Source organism: Mauremys mutica, chromosome 16 (assembly GCF_020497125.1).
Source record: "Mauremys mutica isolate MM-2020 ecotype Southern chromosome 16, ASM2049712v1, whole genome shotgun sequence".
Taxonomy (NCBI): Eukaryota; Metazoa; Chordata; order Testudines; family Geoemydidae; genus Mauremys; species Mauremys mutica.
This window is the reverse complement of record NC_059087.1, coordinates 4,974,961-4,990,254: the sequence shown is the minus strand read 5'-3', so window position 1 is coordinate 4,990,254 and position 15,294 is coordinate 4,974,961. Positions and strand designations below refer to the sequence as shown.

Here is a 15,294-nt window from a genome sequence, read left to right as displayed (position 1 = left end):
ACCATGGAAAGACAGACCCTACTGCAGCAGAGCGAAGAGCAAATGTGCAGGGGGGTGGCACAACGGAGTGGAGGGGAAAAGAGTGAAAATGGATGCAGTACATACGGATATGTTGTACACCGGGCAGCTACTGGGGTGTGTCTGTGTGTGTATATCAGTGTGCGTGTGTGGCTGTGTATATCGCGGCGTGAGAAGGTTATTCTATTCTTGCTAGAAAAATTCAGTGGAACTTCCCTAGCAGTCAAATGGCATTAAAAACCAAATGTCGTCACTCTAACTTGTCACCCTTACTACCAGGCATAAAGCCCCTCTAGTCCCGTAACACACCCTGGGGCTGTCCAGGCAATCAGTAGCCCGGCACATGTCTCAGCCCTGCACGTGGCTGGCCCATGCCCTCAGAGGCCACTTTGGCCTTGGAAACTTTTATGTTGCAGACACACGGATCCAAGTCTCCCTTCCCACCTGCTAATCAGCTCATTCATGAAACTAGCAACCTGAAGCTAACATGCCATTGCCCTTGTAATTCAGATGGTTAATTGCTTTTGGCTACTTACCTGGTCACTTTTTAAAAAGTGGTGACAATTCCATCCTGACCCCAAGCTGGAAATCAGCTTCTGGCCTGAAGCATGTGGATGGATCACACTTGTGGTTTGTATCCTAGCTAGCATAACTGCAGGGTTTAGTGCTCATGCCTGATACACAGTATGGCCTTTTTATAAAGGCCTCTAATTTTGCTTCCTCAATGAACCATCGCCACAAGCAACAGAATATGGATGCCTGAGTGCTTGGTTACCCCTTGAACAGAGACATAGGCAGTCAAGTATGCTTAGGTGGAATATCCTGCGATACCCCTGACCTGATGCCACCCATCACTAGTACCTACTTTAGAACACAGGGAAATAATCTTCTGAGAGATGCTCTGGGGTGGGGCTGGGGATGAAGATTTTGGGTGCAGAAGGGGGGTGGGTGCAGAAGGGGGCTGGGATCAATGGGGTCTGGAGGGTGGGAGGTGGATCAGGGCTGGGGCAGGGGGTTGGGGCGTGGGAGTGGGTCAGGGGTGCAGGCTCTGGGTGCCGTTTACCTCAAGCAGCTCCCAGAAGCAGTGGCATGTCCCGCCTCTGGCTTCTGTGCGGAGGTGTGACCAGCAGCTCTCCACGCTGCCCCATCCACAGGCACCGCTTCCGGCCAATGGGAGCTGTGGGGGCAGCGTGCGGAGCCCCCTGGCTGCCCCTATGCGTAGGAGCTGGAGGGGGGACATGCCGCTGCTTCCGGGAGCCGTAGTGAGCCTGCTTTAGCCCCTCTGTGCTGCCGACCAGACTTTTAACGGCCCAATCAGCGGTGCTGACCAGAGCCGCCAGGGTCCCAGGCATTCCGGCTGAAAATCAGACGCCTGGCAAACCTAACGTCCACATTCACATTGTGGGACAAGGGACATAGCAAGTCTGCCTTGTAGCGAAGCAGAAAGAGACAAAACCTTCACTCCAGCAGACGGAGTCAGCCTGCAGAGGGCCCAACACAAGGCCAATGATAAAGCTCCATTTAAATCCATGGCCTGAAACAGGATGCAAGTGATGCATAGGCCTTGTGCTGGTTTCTCTGCACAGGGGCTGATACCTCTCCATGAGAGCCAGGGAAGCGCTGCAAACTTTGGGCCTTGGAGAGTTGCTCCCAGGTGAAATAAATTGGTTTCAGCCGTGCCTGTGCCCCCTTTGCGTCTGTCCTGCAGGTGGGTTTCACGAGCACGAAGGCTCCCGTAAAGCGATTTTCAATGCCACCTGGAGGAGCTGAATTTTAAATCCACACAAGGAAGTGGTCACACGTGCTCACTCATCCGATCAGGGAACAGGAACAATGCCATGTGACTGATCTGCTCACTCTTAGCTACTCGGGATTGGCTACGTTCAGATAATTGTTTGTGAGCAATCTGGGCGGTTTACAATAAAATGCAAAAAGGACGTGTTCAGTAACAAACACACGAGAGGAACCTGTGATTTGCTTGGGGACACTCAGCAGAAAAAGTGATCAGTTATCTGTTGTGAGTTATTGTCCCACCCCAAGTCATTAGTGATAAGAGCTCATTCGGATCTGGGGGTGAACAGGCCGAGAGCAGCGGATATAAATTGATTAGAGCATTAGAGTATGCTAATTGCAATGATAATTAGCATAAATCCATGCGCCCGTGCCTGCTGCCTGGCCCTCAGTGTGATGGAGAGGGAATGTGAAGAGAGAAAGACCTGAATGAACAGAACGAAAGGCTGGAAAAGGAAAGAGATCACAGTGGCCTGCTGCCCTGACTCTAGGGGGAGCTCCTGAGACACTCCCGGGAGGCTAGCGCTCAGTTTTGCACCGTTGTCCTTTGCGGGAGCAGTTCAGGGTTCATGAGTCTTCTCACCACGTTTTCTGTCTGCTACTAATTGCCTCATTTGCATCTTACAAATCTTTCTCACCCGGTTGTAAAGGCTGCAAACCCCAGCAAGGAACCCAGAGCTGCAGAGAGAACATCTGAAGAAGGGTCTGGAAGGCCTAGCTAGAGACACGCAGCAGCCTCTGCATACAGATAGTCTCTCTCTCTCACCCCCAGCAAGGCAAAGGGCCGCAGTGTAATTAGACCTTTCCAAATCACACCGACTCCTCAGGGTTCTGTGGCTTGATGACGCCATTTCCAGGGGTAATTTTCCTGGCACAAGCTGCCCTGGGGTACATTCCTCTTGCCCACAATAAGAACTTGTGCCTTTTGGGACGTGCGGCCCAAGAAAGTTGAGACGGTGCCAGACGTGTATGGGGTCCAGACGGATAGTGTGTGGCCGGAGAGGAGCCAGGACAGGGGCTGGAGGAGGCTACTTTCTCGTCAGCACAGAGGTGGTAGCTGAGGCCGCAGAGATACCAAGGCTAAGAGCCAGGCTTTTAGCGAAGTGTAGACCCCATGTGCTGAGCAGCTCGTCTGAAAATCGAGCTGTAAGTGTCACTGTGGGAGCTGCTGGGAGCAGAGCCAGTTTGAAAATCTGGCCTCGTTTGTGGGGGCTGAGCTCATTTGAAAACCTGACCTCCCGTGGGAGAAAGTGGCTAGGAAAGGTCCCGGGCATTGAAGGAATTCACACAGGTATCTTTGCACAACCGAGCAATAGACACACAGCTAGAGCAGTTTGACAGGCAGGAGCGGAACAATGACTGGGTTGGCTAATCCTGAGAGGCAGGCCGGTTTTGTGGAGCAGCAATCAGGAGAGCCGAGTTCTAGCACTCACTGTGCCTCAGTTTCTCCATCTAATAACACCAACCTACCTGACTGGGATTTATGAGGCTTATACTTGTGAAGCCTGTTGAGATTTTCAAATAGCAGGAATCCTGGAAGCGCAAATTGTCTATGGCATGTTACTTTGATTAGGGAGGGAAATATGAATGTAAAATCCATTCTTTTTCTAAGTGCACATAACCAAGGAACATCTGTTTGTTGGAGAGCATTAATTGGAAACAATGACCGTGACCGAACCTCCCTCTGCACTCAGATGTGTGCTCTATTAGGCAGGCTGCAATGAGGAGTTTGTTGCTGATGCTGGATGGCTTTGTGGTGGAGGGGTTTCTTATGGTTGCTTCTCATCTGTCATGCAGAATGGCCTGGAAAATGCAAGAGAACGACCACATTTAAAGAGAGCTTCATGGGGCTGTCCAGGTCCGGATGTTTTTTTGTCTGGAAATAACCTGTTTCTGGGTTTCATTGGATTAGAAACACCAGGAGAACAGCTGTGCCAGCTACATGTTGGTCCTTAATATTTCTAGTCTTCAATGAAGCTAGGGGCAGAGAGACACATTCAGTAAAGAAATAATGGGTGCAAAGTTATCGGAACTGTAACAAATCACCTCCTCCCCGGTGTGGGTTCAGGGAAAGCTTTAGGCAGAGGTTTGGGTCACTTCTGCTTTTCAGTGAACTAGCTAGTGCATCCCTACCTAGGGCCAGATCTCCAGCTGGTATAAAGTGCTGTTGCTCCATTGAAGACAGGGCTCCTCGGTGTCATGCAGTAGCAGCAGCTCTGTGCTTTCCCAGGTGCAAAGGGAAGACCCATGAAGCAGAGACAGCTGTGCAGATTTAGCTCAGCTGAGGATCTGGCCTGATGGCACTGGGCCATTTTGTCAGAACCTCCTGTCTGGAGCCCAGGAGCGAGTATGGCGTTTGCACAAGGAGAAGAAGCCGGGTTGAGCTGTTCAGGTTGCACTCTTCACTTGTGGTCCTTCTCCCCTTTCTCTGTGCTTATACAGTCTGTGGGCCTGACCTGCATGCCCCCTATGCAGCACTTAAACCCTGTGTGTGCAAAGAGCCTAGTGCAGGTGCTCCGCTCTGCCCGGAATTTCACCTATCGTTTCCCCCTCTAAGCGCATCTTGGGGCTTGTCTTTACGTACAGCACTGCAGTGGCGCGGCTGCACCAGTGCAGAGTTCTCAGCTGTGCCACTGTAGTGCTTTAGTGAAGACACTACCACGCTGTTGGTAGAGCTTCTCCCATCGGTGTAGTTAATCTACCTCCCCGAGAGGCGGTAGCTGTGTCAATGGGAGAAGATCTCCCGCCAACATAGCACTGTCTACACCAGGGCTTAGGTCGGTATAACTCTGTTGCTCGGGGTGTGGATTTTTCATGCCCATGAGTGACGTAATTCTACTATTACAGGTCTGGAGTGTAGACCTGACGTTAGTCACAAAAGAACCGGTACATTCTCTGGGGGATGATTTTGTCACCACCTCCTCAACTCTGGTATGGGAAACAGGGAGTCTCTTTTGTCATTATGAGGGAGCTGAACGGGTACCTGTAGCACGGCCACCGTGGCTTACGATTGTGTCTGATTTAGCAAGCGAAGGTGAGTCCAGGCTGAGCGATGCTTAGATGGGAGACTTCAACGAAATCCCAGGGGTCTGCACCACGTGATGGTTGGGGTTCAGTGGGTGGGAGTCTGGGACCAATTGAACTGAGCCACTCTGAACCAATGCCACCACATGATCCTGGGGAGGGCAGGAGGGGCTGTGCTGATGGGAGTTGTGGCAGAGGTATAATACGGCGGTTCCCTGACCGCTGCGGGGGGCGTTCGAGATCCAGAGCCCGTTAATGAAGCAGGGTGTTAATATGAAGAGAGCGATTTTCAAAAGTGCCGTGGGAGCCTGCAGCATAAAAAAATCATTTGCATTATGGTCACCTGACCATGGACCGGCCCCTTTGGAGAGAATCAGAGCCGGGCGGCTGCTGTTGGTTACTAAATTACTCCCCCAGCTCTAGGCTATCTTTCTCCTGCCACCAGTGGGGGTTTTATCCTCAAGGGCATGAGAATTTCATCAGAAGAGTCAGCCCTGGTTGCTTCCAGCTGTTGTGCTCTAAGAACTGGGCCCTTCCTGTTGCTCTGCCTCTCGCCTGGGGTGAGGGGGGCAGTCACGTGCTGAGCTCCAAGACAATCCCTCTGAGTCAGCAGGAACTTCTCAAAGTAGCGAATGGTTTCGATGAGGGGATCAGGTGCTTTGCGGTGACACATTTTTGAAGGAAGTTGATCCTCGAGAACTGAATGGCCTGATAGCAAAGGTTGGATCCAGACAAGATGCAGGCAGGTGCCGTGCAAGCTTCTCATTTTAGTTCTGCCAGCACATTTGCAGCCTCCCCCGCCATTGTAGCCCTGGGATGCTCCCTGCACCGGCTCTGCTGATCATGCCCCTCCGTCCTCACCTGCAGCTCCCCTGCTATGCCAGCCAGGAGCTCCTTCCTCCTGGCTCTGCCAACAACCCTCAGTTTTGACTGGGCTCCAGGACACTGGTCTCTGCCATTCTCCTTTGACTCTCTTGTGCAGGAATTCCCCGCTGTGCAAGGAGATTTGCTATGATATGCATAGGACTAGCAGCCTACCAGCTTCATAATGACCTGAACAAACCAGGCTTGAACTCCCGTCTTCAGCCACAAAAGGCTCACACATGCTCTCCAGAGACTGAAAATCAGAGCTGGTTTAAAAGAACTTGCCTGTTTCACAGCAACACCTCACGCTGAACCTCAGGCTCAGCTGGAGAGCCCTTACCATCCATTCTGCTCTTAACGAGCACAGTTTAAGTAGGTTTAGCTGTCCCTTTAACAAGGCAATGTTGGTGAAAATGTAGACAGCTAATCATTCCTCCATGTGGAACCATATGCCAGGCCAACAGGGAGTTTGTAGAAACGATAAGACACGTGCTTTGAACCCAGTCTCATCGACCGGTTGGCTGGATGTTCTCCGAGAAGTCTGCCTTTGCTCAAACTCTGACGGGAACACACGCAGGCAGTTGTTTGGGGATGTGGCTTTCCACACACCATGGCAGGAAGGCGATGCCAAAGATGCATTTTGTATGAAATGCTGCAATCCTCTGCCAGCTGGTTGAAAGATTTAGCATCTGTAGAGGCTTTGGAGTGGAGGGAAAGGTAATTAAAATATAACGCAATGCGAAAAAGGCTGGTCAATAGGCTGGAAACATCAGAAATCCTGCTCCAAATACTTATATAGGAAAGTGTCAAACATTCTGATCCGATTCTAAGGATTCACATTATTTGGAGAATCTGCAGACAACTTAATGTCTCAGTGGTATTCATATTATATTGTGATGAAGTAGGTAAAAAAATAGGTAGCGAGAGAGAGAAAGAGAGAGTCTCACTATTCTCCACTTGATGGCATCATAACTCATCTGTATGACATAGACCCTATACTGCTGATAGCTAATAGAGATTCTCCCTTAGCTAGCAGGGACCTGTACTTTCGTAGCAAGAGAATCTGAGTTCTATCCTGTCTGAATCCAGGAAATTCCAAGAGGCCACAGTGTACGACACAGTGGCAACTGTGACATGCCTGGGTTAATTTGAAAATATCCCAGACTGCTAAGCTTCAAAAGGAAAGAAGAGGATTTGTGTTTTATCTTGACTGGGATCTGTCTGGGGGAGGGTATGCAGCTTCAAATGCTATAAATCTGTCCCTGCTAAAGCCTTCCGAACACTTTTCTAATGATTGTCATTCCTTTTGACTTGCAGGTGGAGAATTCTTGTCCTGAGACCGAAATGAATGGAGATTCATTAAACAAAGGGCTCCAGTCAGTATTCCGTACCTGGAGACGCAACCAGGGACCTTTCATTCTTTCGCTGAAAGGGAGACGGTGCCATTTCCATTACAGAAATGCCTGCAAGAACCAGCGCTGAGGAGCTGAAAGCGGAGAAAGCCAGTGAGGGGAGCCGTGTCAGCTGATCAGCTTTCAAACCGCCTTCAAACACTCACTTTTCTTAACATGATCCCGCCATCAATGGAGCCTCCAGAGCACCCCTTAGGAACGTTAACAGGAGAAGAATAAAATGGAGCCAAATGGTACTGTGATTTGCTTTGAGAAATACCTCGTTTTCTTAGCACAAAACGGGAACTGAAAAATAGTCCCCTACCCCAGCTCCTTTGGACTTTATAGAATTCTAAAATATTTTTGTATGAGTTCAGTATGCAGTTCCCGTTCTGCTTTAGTGGCTACTTATTGATCCCAAAATAATACCAGGGGAGAATACTTCAGCAGCTGAACCCGCGCAGCGGGACGGCTGACAAAAGGCCATTGTCCTGCCTTTCCCACTTATCTTATATCAACTGGTTTTGACCCAATCGTGTGCACTTGAAGAGAGAGTTGCAAGACTAGGGTTGCTGTCTTTGCTCTGCGACTTCCCACCCAACACAAGGCGAGTAATGAAGGCGCTATGGCCAAATTATTGGTAAAGTTCCAGCGTTATTTTAGGCGGAAACCTGTGCGCTTCTTCACTCTGATCGCGCTGTACCTGACGGCCGGGAGCCTGGTGTTTCTGCACTCTGGGTTTGCGGGGGAGGCCACCATCTCCGAGAATGAACCCAACCCCCTGGATGGCACCAGCGAAGGGACAGCGTTTCAGTACCTGGGGGTGGTTCAGCTCGGGAGGGGGTTCAAGGAGACCCCGGAGGCTCGGAATTCTGTCCGGAGGTATGGGCCGTGGTTCAAGAGCGTTTCCAAGGATACGCCAGAGAGGAACAAAATGGGGGACCATGGCGGGGCCTGGAGCAGAGCTCTCAAAGGGAGGAAGGTCCGTGAGAAAGAGGAGGACAGAGGTAAGATTCTGATGGGGCTGTGGGAAGAGAGGCTGAATAGCAGTGTATATTCACAGCAGGGAAAAGGCACAGGCTCATAGCAAACCTCCCGGGCAAAATCCTGGCCCCGCAGGAATCAAGGGGAGTTTTGTCCTGATATTTGCTTCTCCATCCCCTTGTAGGGCATTTTCTAGGGCTTTAGCGATTCTGGTTTTTGATAATTCACTCAACCCAGCTTCCCCCACTTCCTTTGGGAAATGATGCCTCCAGCCAGGAGAATTTTCCCCCAGATATTCAGCCTGAGGTTTCCTTTGCTCATTTTCATCTCATAATAAGTCCTAGTTCAAGGGCCTCAGCCCAAAACAATCCGCCTCCCCTGGGGTGTTTATAAGTGGTGCTTGCAAACGTCCAACGAACCCTCAGGGAACTTTCAAGAGGATAACTGCCAAGAGACGAGAAACACAAGTTGAATCTTAGGTCCAATTTATGTCCCATTGGCCCCATGGATTTGAATATGCTCTTGTGTCTCCCGCATTGAGCGAGTCTCATTTGCTAGGCACACCTTGAGCCAGATTCTGATCTCTGTTACACTCTCCTATGTCTCCATTGGCTTTAGTGGGGTTACTCTCAATGTACATTGGTGTAGCTGAGATTAGCAAGGATCTTCATCTTGCCCTGTATTTTTACTGGCACCAGCCTGCGGGAACGCTAATCTGAAAACAACCTGAGCTTCTCCTCTGGGGGTGCATTGAAATCCACTCATTTTTAACAGTCCCGCTGGATGCCTAATTGAAAGGCTGAGAAAGCCCCAAACCCACACATTCAAGTGAGTTTCTGTTTCCCAAGCGTTCTGTGCATTGGAGCTGATAAGGCAGCACTGCAGTGGATCAGTGATGTTTCTAAGCCAGCCAAAGAGCTTGCACCAAAATCAGCATCCTCAATCTCTTTGTGTCTAGATGAACTATACATCCCTGAGCTGTTCAGCTTTGGCACCATGACGGGGGACCGAGAGGGCACCGGGGACAGACCAACACCCGTCAGTCCCTCCTAATCCCCTTTTAAACATATATTATCTCAGTTTTAAATGAAACCTGCTACTGATTTTACCCTTAGCTGACAGCGTCTTTTGTGTGGTGACTTATTGCGCAGCTTCTGATGTGCTTATCGTCTCTGAGAACCTAATTTACAGGCCTTGACAGGACAGTTATTTTATGAGGGATGCAGAGCAATCAGAGGTTCTGTTTCTTTACCGAGCAGGGTGGCTTAGCCGGCTTTGTCTATTCCCAGGCATTATTTCCATTCGTGCCAGAGGGTGTCACAGAGAGGCAGCACCTCATCCATTTCTTTAGCAAGAAAAGACATCCTGCATCTTTGTGCTTAACGCTGCTCTGCATGGGTGTTTGCTGCGCGGAGCAGACGGCAAGAGCCAAATAAACTCACAACCTACTTCAGGAGCTACCTGATTTCCTCCGCCTATTCTGAACATTCCCGCTGCTCCGCGAGGAGTTTCTAAAAGCATCCGTGCCCTCGGTATGAACTGTGAGCCGAATGGATCACCTCGCTTGGGTGCTGTACTTATAGCGGTCTTGTTGCTTCCCCTGAAACATTTGCTGGACTCCCAGCCCAGAAAGACACTGACATGCCTTTGATCATGAGGACACCTTACCAATATTTATTGTTATTAATACTTCTGGTACGCCTCGCGTGCTTAACGTGGGCATTCTGGGTGAACGAGTGGATGCAAATTCCTTCTAAAGTAATGGGAAATTAAAGTACAGCCAATTACATTTGCAGTAGGCTCTCAGATTTGATGTCTAGATGTCCTGATATACCAACTGTCCTTCTCTCTGTCGGTAAATAACGTACAATATATTGTGGATTGGCTAAAAATGTTGTTAATTACCCAGGATAAGCTAATTTAGTAGTTCTCGTTGGTTTTTAAAAGCTCACTTGTTTACCCGTCAGATGAGTAAACGCAGACAAACACGCACTCACTGAGGTGCTCTAAGGTTGCGTGTGTGTGGCTGCATTTTCAGACGTGCTCACTGCATCTGGCGCTCTCTGTTTTGGGGCCTACTCCAGGAGAGTGGGGACTGTTTGGTACCTTGGAAAATCAGGCCCCAAATGGCTCAAGTTGAGCACCCAAAACTGGTGGCCACTTTTGAAAATCCACTCCAGTATGCCAGAGTTAATGCTTCATACCCAGGATAAGCCTCCCTTTAGAAAATTGCCCTACATATGCTGATGGCATTAAATATCAGACGACAGCAACAGGATGAGGTGTCAGGAGAGTACCCAATGATGACACAAAATTACCTGCAATCAGTGTTCCCAGATCTGAAGTTGAACGGGAAAGGTACATTTACAAGGCAGTTAGACTCTGCAAATACACTTTGCCTTGAGTTCTCAATCTACTGTTTTTTCCCCCGTGAAGCACTAACTTGCATCTTTGGTTGAGTGTGAATGCTGTTACAATTTGTTGTCATTAATAAAGTGGGCTGGTGAGAAGAAGCAATATAGCATATTGCTACAGTACAGTGCACCTGTGACAGCAGCATAATAGATTGCCTTGGTATTTAGGGAAATAGCTGCAGTATTATCCATTATGGGAACCCAAAATGAAATACGAAATAGCAGCAGTAACTACTGATGGTGGCTCCAGCAGCAGATTATATTTTTGAAGATGATTTTTTCCATAGCTTTTCCCAGGGAAGGCTTATGTGGACCAGTAGTTATTAATTGCTGGGTGCAGTTTTGTTGCAAAAACACATAGTTAAAAATGTGCCACGTCCACAGGCAAGATGAGACCTCCTGCAAAACCAGACAAACCCATAGAGAGCCATTAGGAAGCTGAGCATGTGAAGGAAGGTTGATAGCATTCACATGTCCCCCTGTTGTCAGTGTCTCTCTATCTGTTCCCCAAGATAGTTCTGTGAGCGTCCTGCTTAATTTAGCATTAATGGGCAAGTGTCCTGCAGTTAGCAAAGCTTTTCTCGTCATTTGGAAAACGAGCTCAACTAGCTGAGTTGGTTGGTTACAAGCCGGTAATCTATTCCCAGGCGTTTCCCCTCCAGGTCATATGCTGGCATCTGGCCCATACAAGCTGTGAAAAAGGCTCAGCAACAATTGGCAAACAGATAAAAGGATTTAATTCATTCGCAGCGAATGTTTCGACCAGCTCTGGTTGTAGGGATCAATGGTGGTGGTTCTGGGCTGTGGAGGTGCAAAGAAGGATTGGAAAAGACATAAAGGAGGTGGAATGTACAAGATACCCAAGAGGTGATGGCTTCTCTTAATCTGTTCACAGAATATGATCCCTGTGTATTTTCTTTACCTCTGAGTCCCTGGACATTTTGCAGCATCAGCCCCTTTGTACAGAATCTGAGCATCGAGGGACAATAAATGTTACAGGCCAATTCCGATTAACTTCCACCCTCAGCTCCCAGTGGTGTGGGTGGGAATCGTGGTGCACAGCAGCCCCTCAGCAAATGCTCTGCATCAAACAGGATTAGGCCCAAAACAATACTCCTAGGTGCTGCATGCTGTGTTCAAATGGCTGCAGCAGTGAACCAGCCAGGAACTCACCTCTGCACCATGGGTGCAGAAATGATTGTTAATTGGCTGATATTTTGTGTTCTGTTTGGAATTCCACTGCATTTGGCGTTTGCTTTAGAATGGCAACTGTCACTCACGCAGCAAGGAGCTTGTGTAAAATGTCCACACACAAAGGCACGGCAAAGAGATGACGGACGTGCACAACTCCCCTCTCAAGCTGGTGCCATTCGCGGAGCATGCTGCCCCCTCTACCTTTCATCCTGCCACGTGTGCAGATGGGAATATGATCTCACCAGTGTGCCTGGGAATCTGTATGTATACCTCCCAGGCACAGTGAGGATGGAGATGATAACATACCCCCAGTTAGTCGGGATTTCACATTAACATGCCAGATGAGTAACCAGTGAAACATTTAATTTTCCACAGAAGTAACCTTCCATGGAAATGTTCCACTGAGAGCCGGAGTATGTATTTCTCAGGGAAGGAGCAGGGAAATGCTGTAATAAATCTGTGGCAAGCTAGGAATTTCACAGCCGTCACTATGCTGTGCACCATGGATCTGCCTCTCAGGTCCTCCGTTTCCCAAATCACATCCGCCAGCTGCTTTAGCTCAAGTTGGCATGCTGTTGGCAATTAGCAGTATAGGGCCTATGAATCACAGTTGAATGGTTCTTATTTAATCTAGTAGAGGACAATGATGCAAATGCTCTCTAGACAGTTCATTGCAATGCTCTGTAGTGGCAGCTAAGTCATTTCAGGTTGCTCCAATTCCCTACTAAATAAGCTTTTCCAAAGCCGGAAAAAAGTAAATTATCTCCAGTGAAGTGACTTTCATGTCACATAACAGGAGACGGGAAATATAATGCCCAAATAAAAAATCTGCCCTTTCCCCTCCAGCCTTGTGGTGTTCTTACACTTACAACAGAGGAATCTGTGGAAACCCACTTCTGAGATGCATTTGGTCATGTTCATTAGATTAATTTGGATTGACACGCAGAGAATCTCTACCAGATGGTTAGCAAGAATCAGCTGTCTGTCACCATAAAAAACCATGCCGCATTCCTGTTCCTGGCCATATGTAATGCGTCCACTGCAATTAACTGCTGATAAAATGGCTTCTAATTCCTAACGATGGAGATGGGGATTGACGCAGGGAGATGCTATCGTTATCAATGCACATTGGTGTTGGCCATGAGCGACACGAGTTGGACTCCACACTTGCGTCAGTGACTCCTAGAACAGGGGCTACTTTGTGTGCAGAGAGAAAGCAGATGCTGCTACCACTCAGTTTATACCTTAGTTCCCAGCAAGTGACCGGCCCAAATCATATTGAGAAGAATCTTCAAGTTCAGTAAAGCCAGTTGATCTGTAAGGAACCTCTGCCGGCTTTCTGCTAAATCACCAGTAGAGAAACAGCCCAATCAGAGACAGGGCTGCAGGTGAGACAGAGGGAGGCTTTGGGGCTGTATTCAGTACATTCTCTGGCAAAGCCTCATCTGCATAAGTTTCCCTGCATTTTGAAGCGCGGCTATTGTACATACTACTGTATTTATTATCACTTTCCTTGTTTGTTTGTTTCATAATGGAACTAGAAGATTTGGTTACTCAGGACAAAAAATCAAACTGCACGGGACTCAGTGCTCAGACCAGGTATAAGCAGCTATGGCTGTAATTAACAAGAGTAAGCCAGCGAGGCCCAAGCGAGATGCTTGGGAACAAATGGAGCCTGAACGAGATCGGGGTAGACCAGATAGAGACAACTGGGGAGATTCACCAGTATGGACTGGCAGTAACCACACCCTACCCAGGGCCTTCCACAGGGTGAAACCGATATAAGGGAGGACAGAATTGGGCCCGGTGTGTGTGCCCACGCTCCCTTCTTAATCAAGGCCCTACTGCCTAACCTGCGAGTGCTCCTTCTTTCCAGGACGTACCTGTGCTAGCCTTGATCACAGCATCGCAATGCACAGCGCCGTGGACTAGCTGCCCGAGTACGAGCCTCGGGTCTTGGATGGGATTCTGCTCGAACTGTTAGCCCTGCTGCTGTTTCCAGTGTGCGAGCTTGGTCAACGTTAGCCTGTGTATGTCTATCCGAGCTGGAAAGGACACCTCCAGCGGCCGTGCGGACATCCCCCTAGAGTCTTCAAGTATATTAAATGTTGTTACAAGGAGGAGGGAGAGAAATTGTTCTTCTTAACCTCTGAGGACAGGACAAAAAGCAGTGGGCTTAAATTGCAGCAAGGGAGGTTTAGGCTGGACATTAGGAAAAACTTCCAATTTGTCAGGGTGGTTAAGCACTGGAATAAATTGCCTAGGGAGGTTGTGGAATCTCCATCGTTGGAGATTTTTAAGAGCAGGTTAGACAAACACCTGTCAGGAATGGTCTAGGTAATACTTAGTCCTGCCTTCAGTGCAGGGGGCTGGACTAGAGACCTCTTGATAGGGTGACCAGATGTCCCGATTTTATAACAATCCCAATTTTTGGGCCTTTTTCTTATATAGGATCCTATTACCCTACCCCTTGTCCCGATTTTTCACATTTGCTGTCTGGTCACCCTACCTCTCGAGGTCCCTTTGAGTCCTATGATTCTATGCTTCCTTTGTGCCCTCCACTGAAAATGTGTTCCTCTGTTCTTCAGCCATTCACTGCCCAGCTGTGCGGCTTTTCAGAGAAACAAGCCGTGTTCCTGTAACGTATGTCGCGGTCTGAGTGTCTGAGCACGTGCTCTCCTGCGAGCACCTCATTCAGGGGTTGTCTCTTTGCTGTGTCTGTCTGGCATTTGGGGGGTGGTTGGGTGGGGGCTAGTTGCCTGTGATGTTTGGGAGCTTGGACTCGGTGATCTGGTGATCCCTTCTGGCCTTAAACCCTATGCCTTCAGAACAGACTCTTGGCAAAAGTCACCACTGGGCAGAGGTGACAGCACAAGGCCTAGGCCTCACCTCAGACCAGTTTTGTAGGGTTATGCGGTGCCTAGTCCTTGTGTGAACCTCCCCACAGAGGTGAATTTCCCCAGCTGCGAATTGCTGATGACACTAACCACGACCTTAGGAAAGGAGAAACGCCCTTAACAAACTGGCTAAACGCACCCCCGGCGTATGTCCCCAGGCTGTAACTTGGTGACGCTCCTGCTAAAAACACAAACACCAGTCCAGTCCGTCCTCCTGCCCCATTGCTGGAGGCTTTCTGCTACCCAAGAGCCGTTGGGCACAATCCTAATAGCATTGCATGCAGCAATTAGTGTGTAAACCCTTTAGAACAGAACTGTATTTAGGCTGGAGAAACTGTGCGTACCAAACATGCCAGGTCTTTGATCTGCAGCCTTCAGGATAAGGGTAGATATTTATTTTAATGCCATCCTAAAGCTAAGCCCTGAGAAATTCTTTCATCCTGCTTTTAACTAACAGTTAATGCCCCGTGAGAACGTGGAGGAGCAGACGCAGAAGCCAGCGCAGCTGAGTGACTTCTGCCAGCTCCGAAAGAGCTACAGGCAGTAGGCTCCTGCTCTGCAGCGCAGGCCTTGGCAGCATCCACGCCTTGCACTTCCCTAGCATCAGCTGTCTGGGGATCTCAAAGTACTTTGTAAACATTAGCGAACTAGCCCCATGATCCTTCCCGGAGGTAGTGGATTATCATCAACCCCATTATACAGGTGGGGAAAGTGAGG

General features: G+C 49.0%; 1 protein-coding gene across 1 annotated transcript in view; it reads left to right on the top strand.

Moving 5' to 3' along the window:
- WSCD2 (WSC domain containing 2) overlaps window positions 1-15,294 on the top strand; it is a 134,716-nt gene that overhangs the window by 49,796 nt on the left and 69,626 nt on the right. Inside the window, exon 2 of the mRNA XM_044990187.1 lies at window positions 7,015-8,095. Coding sequence (XP_044846122.1) covers window positions 7,714-8,095 — 382 coding nt within the window. The 5' untranslated portion in view covers window positions 7,015-7,713. The remainder of the gene's footprint in view (window positions 1-7,014; window positions 8,096-15,294) is intronic.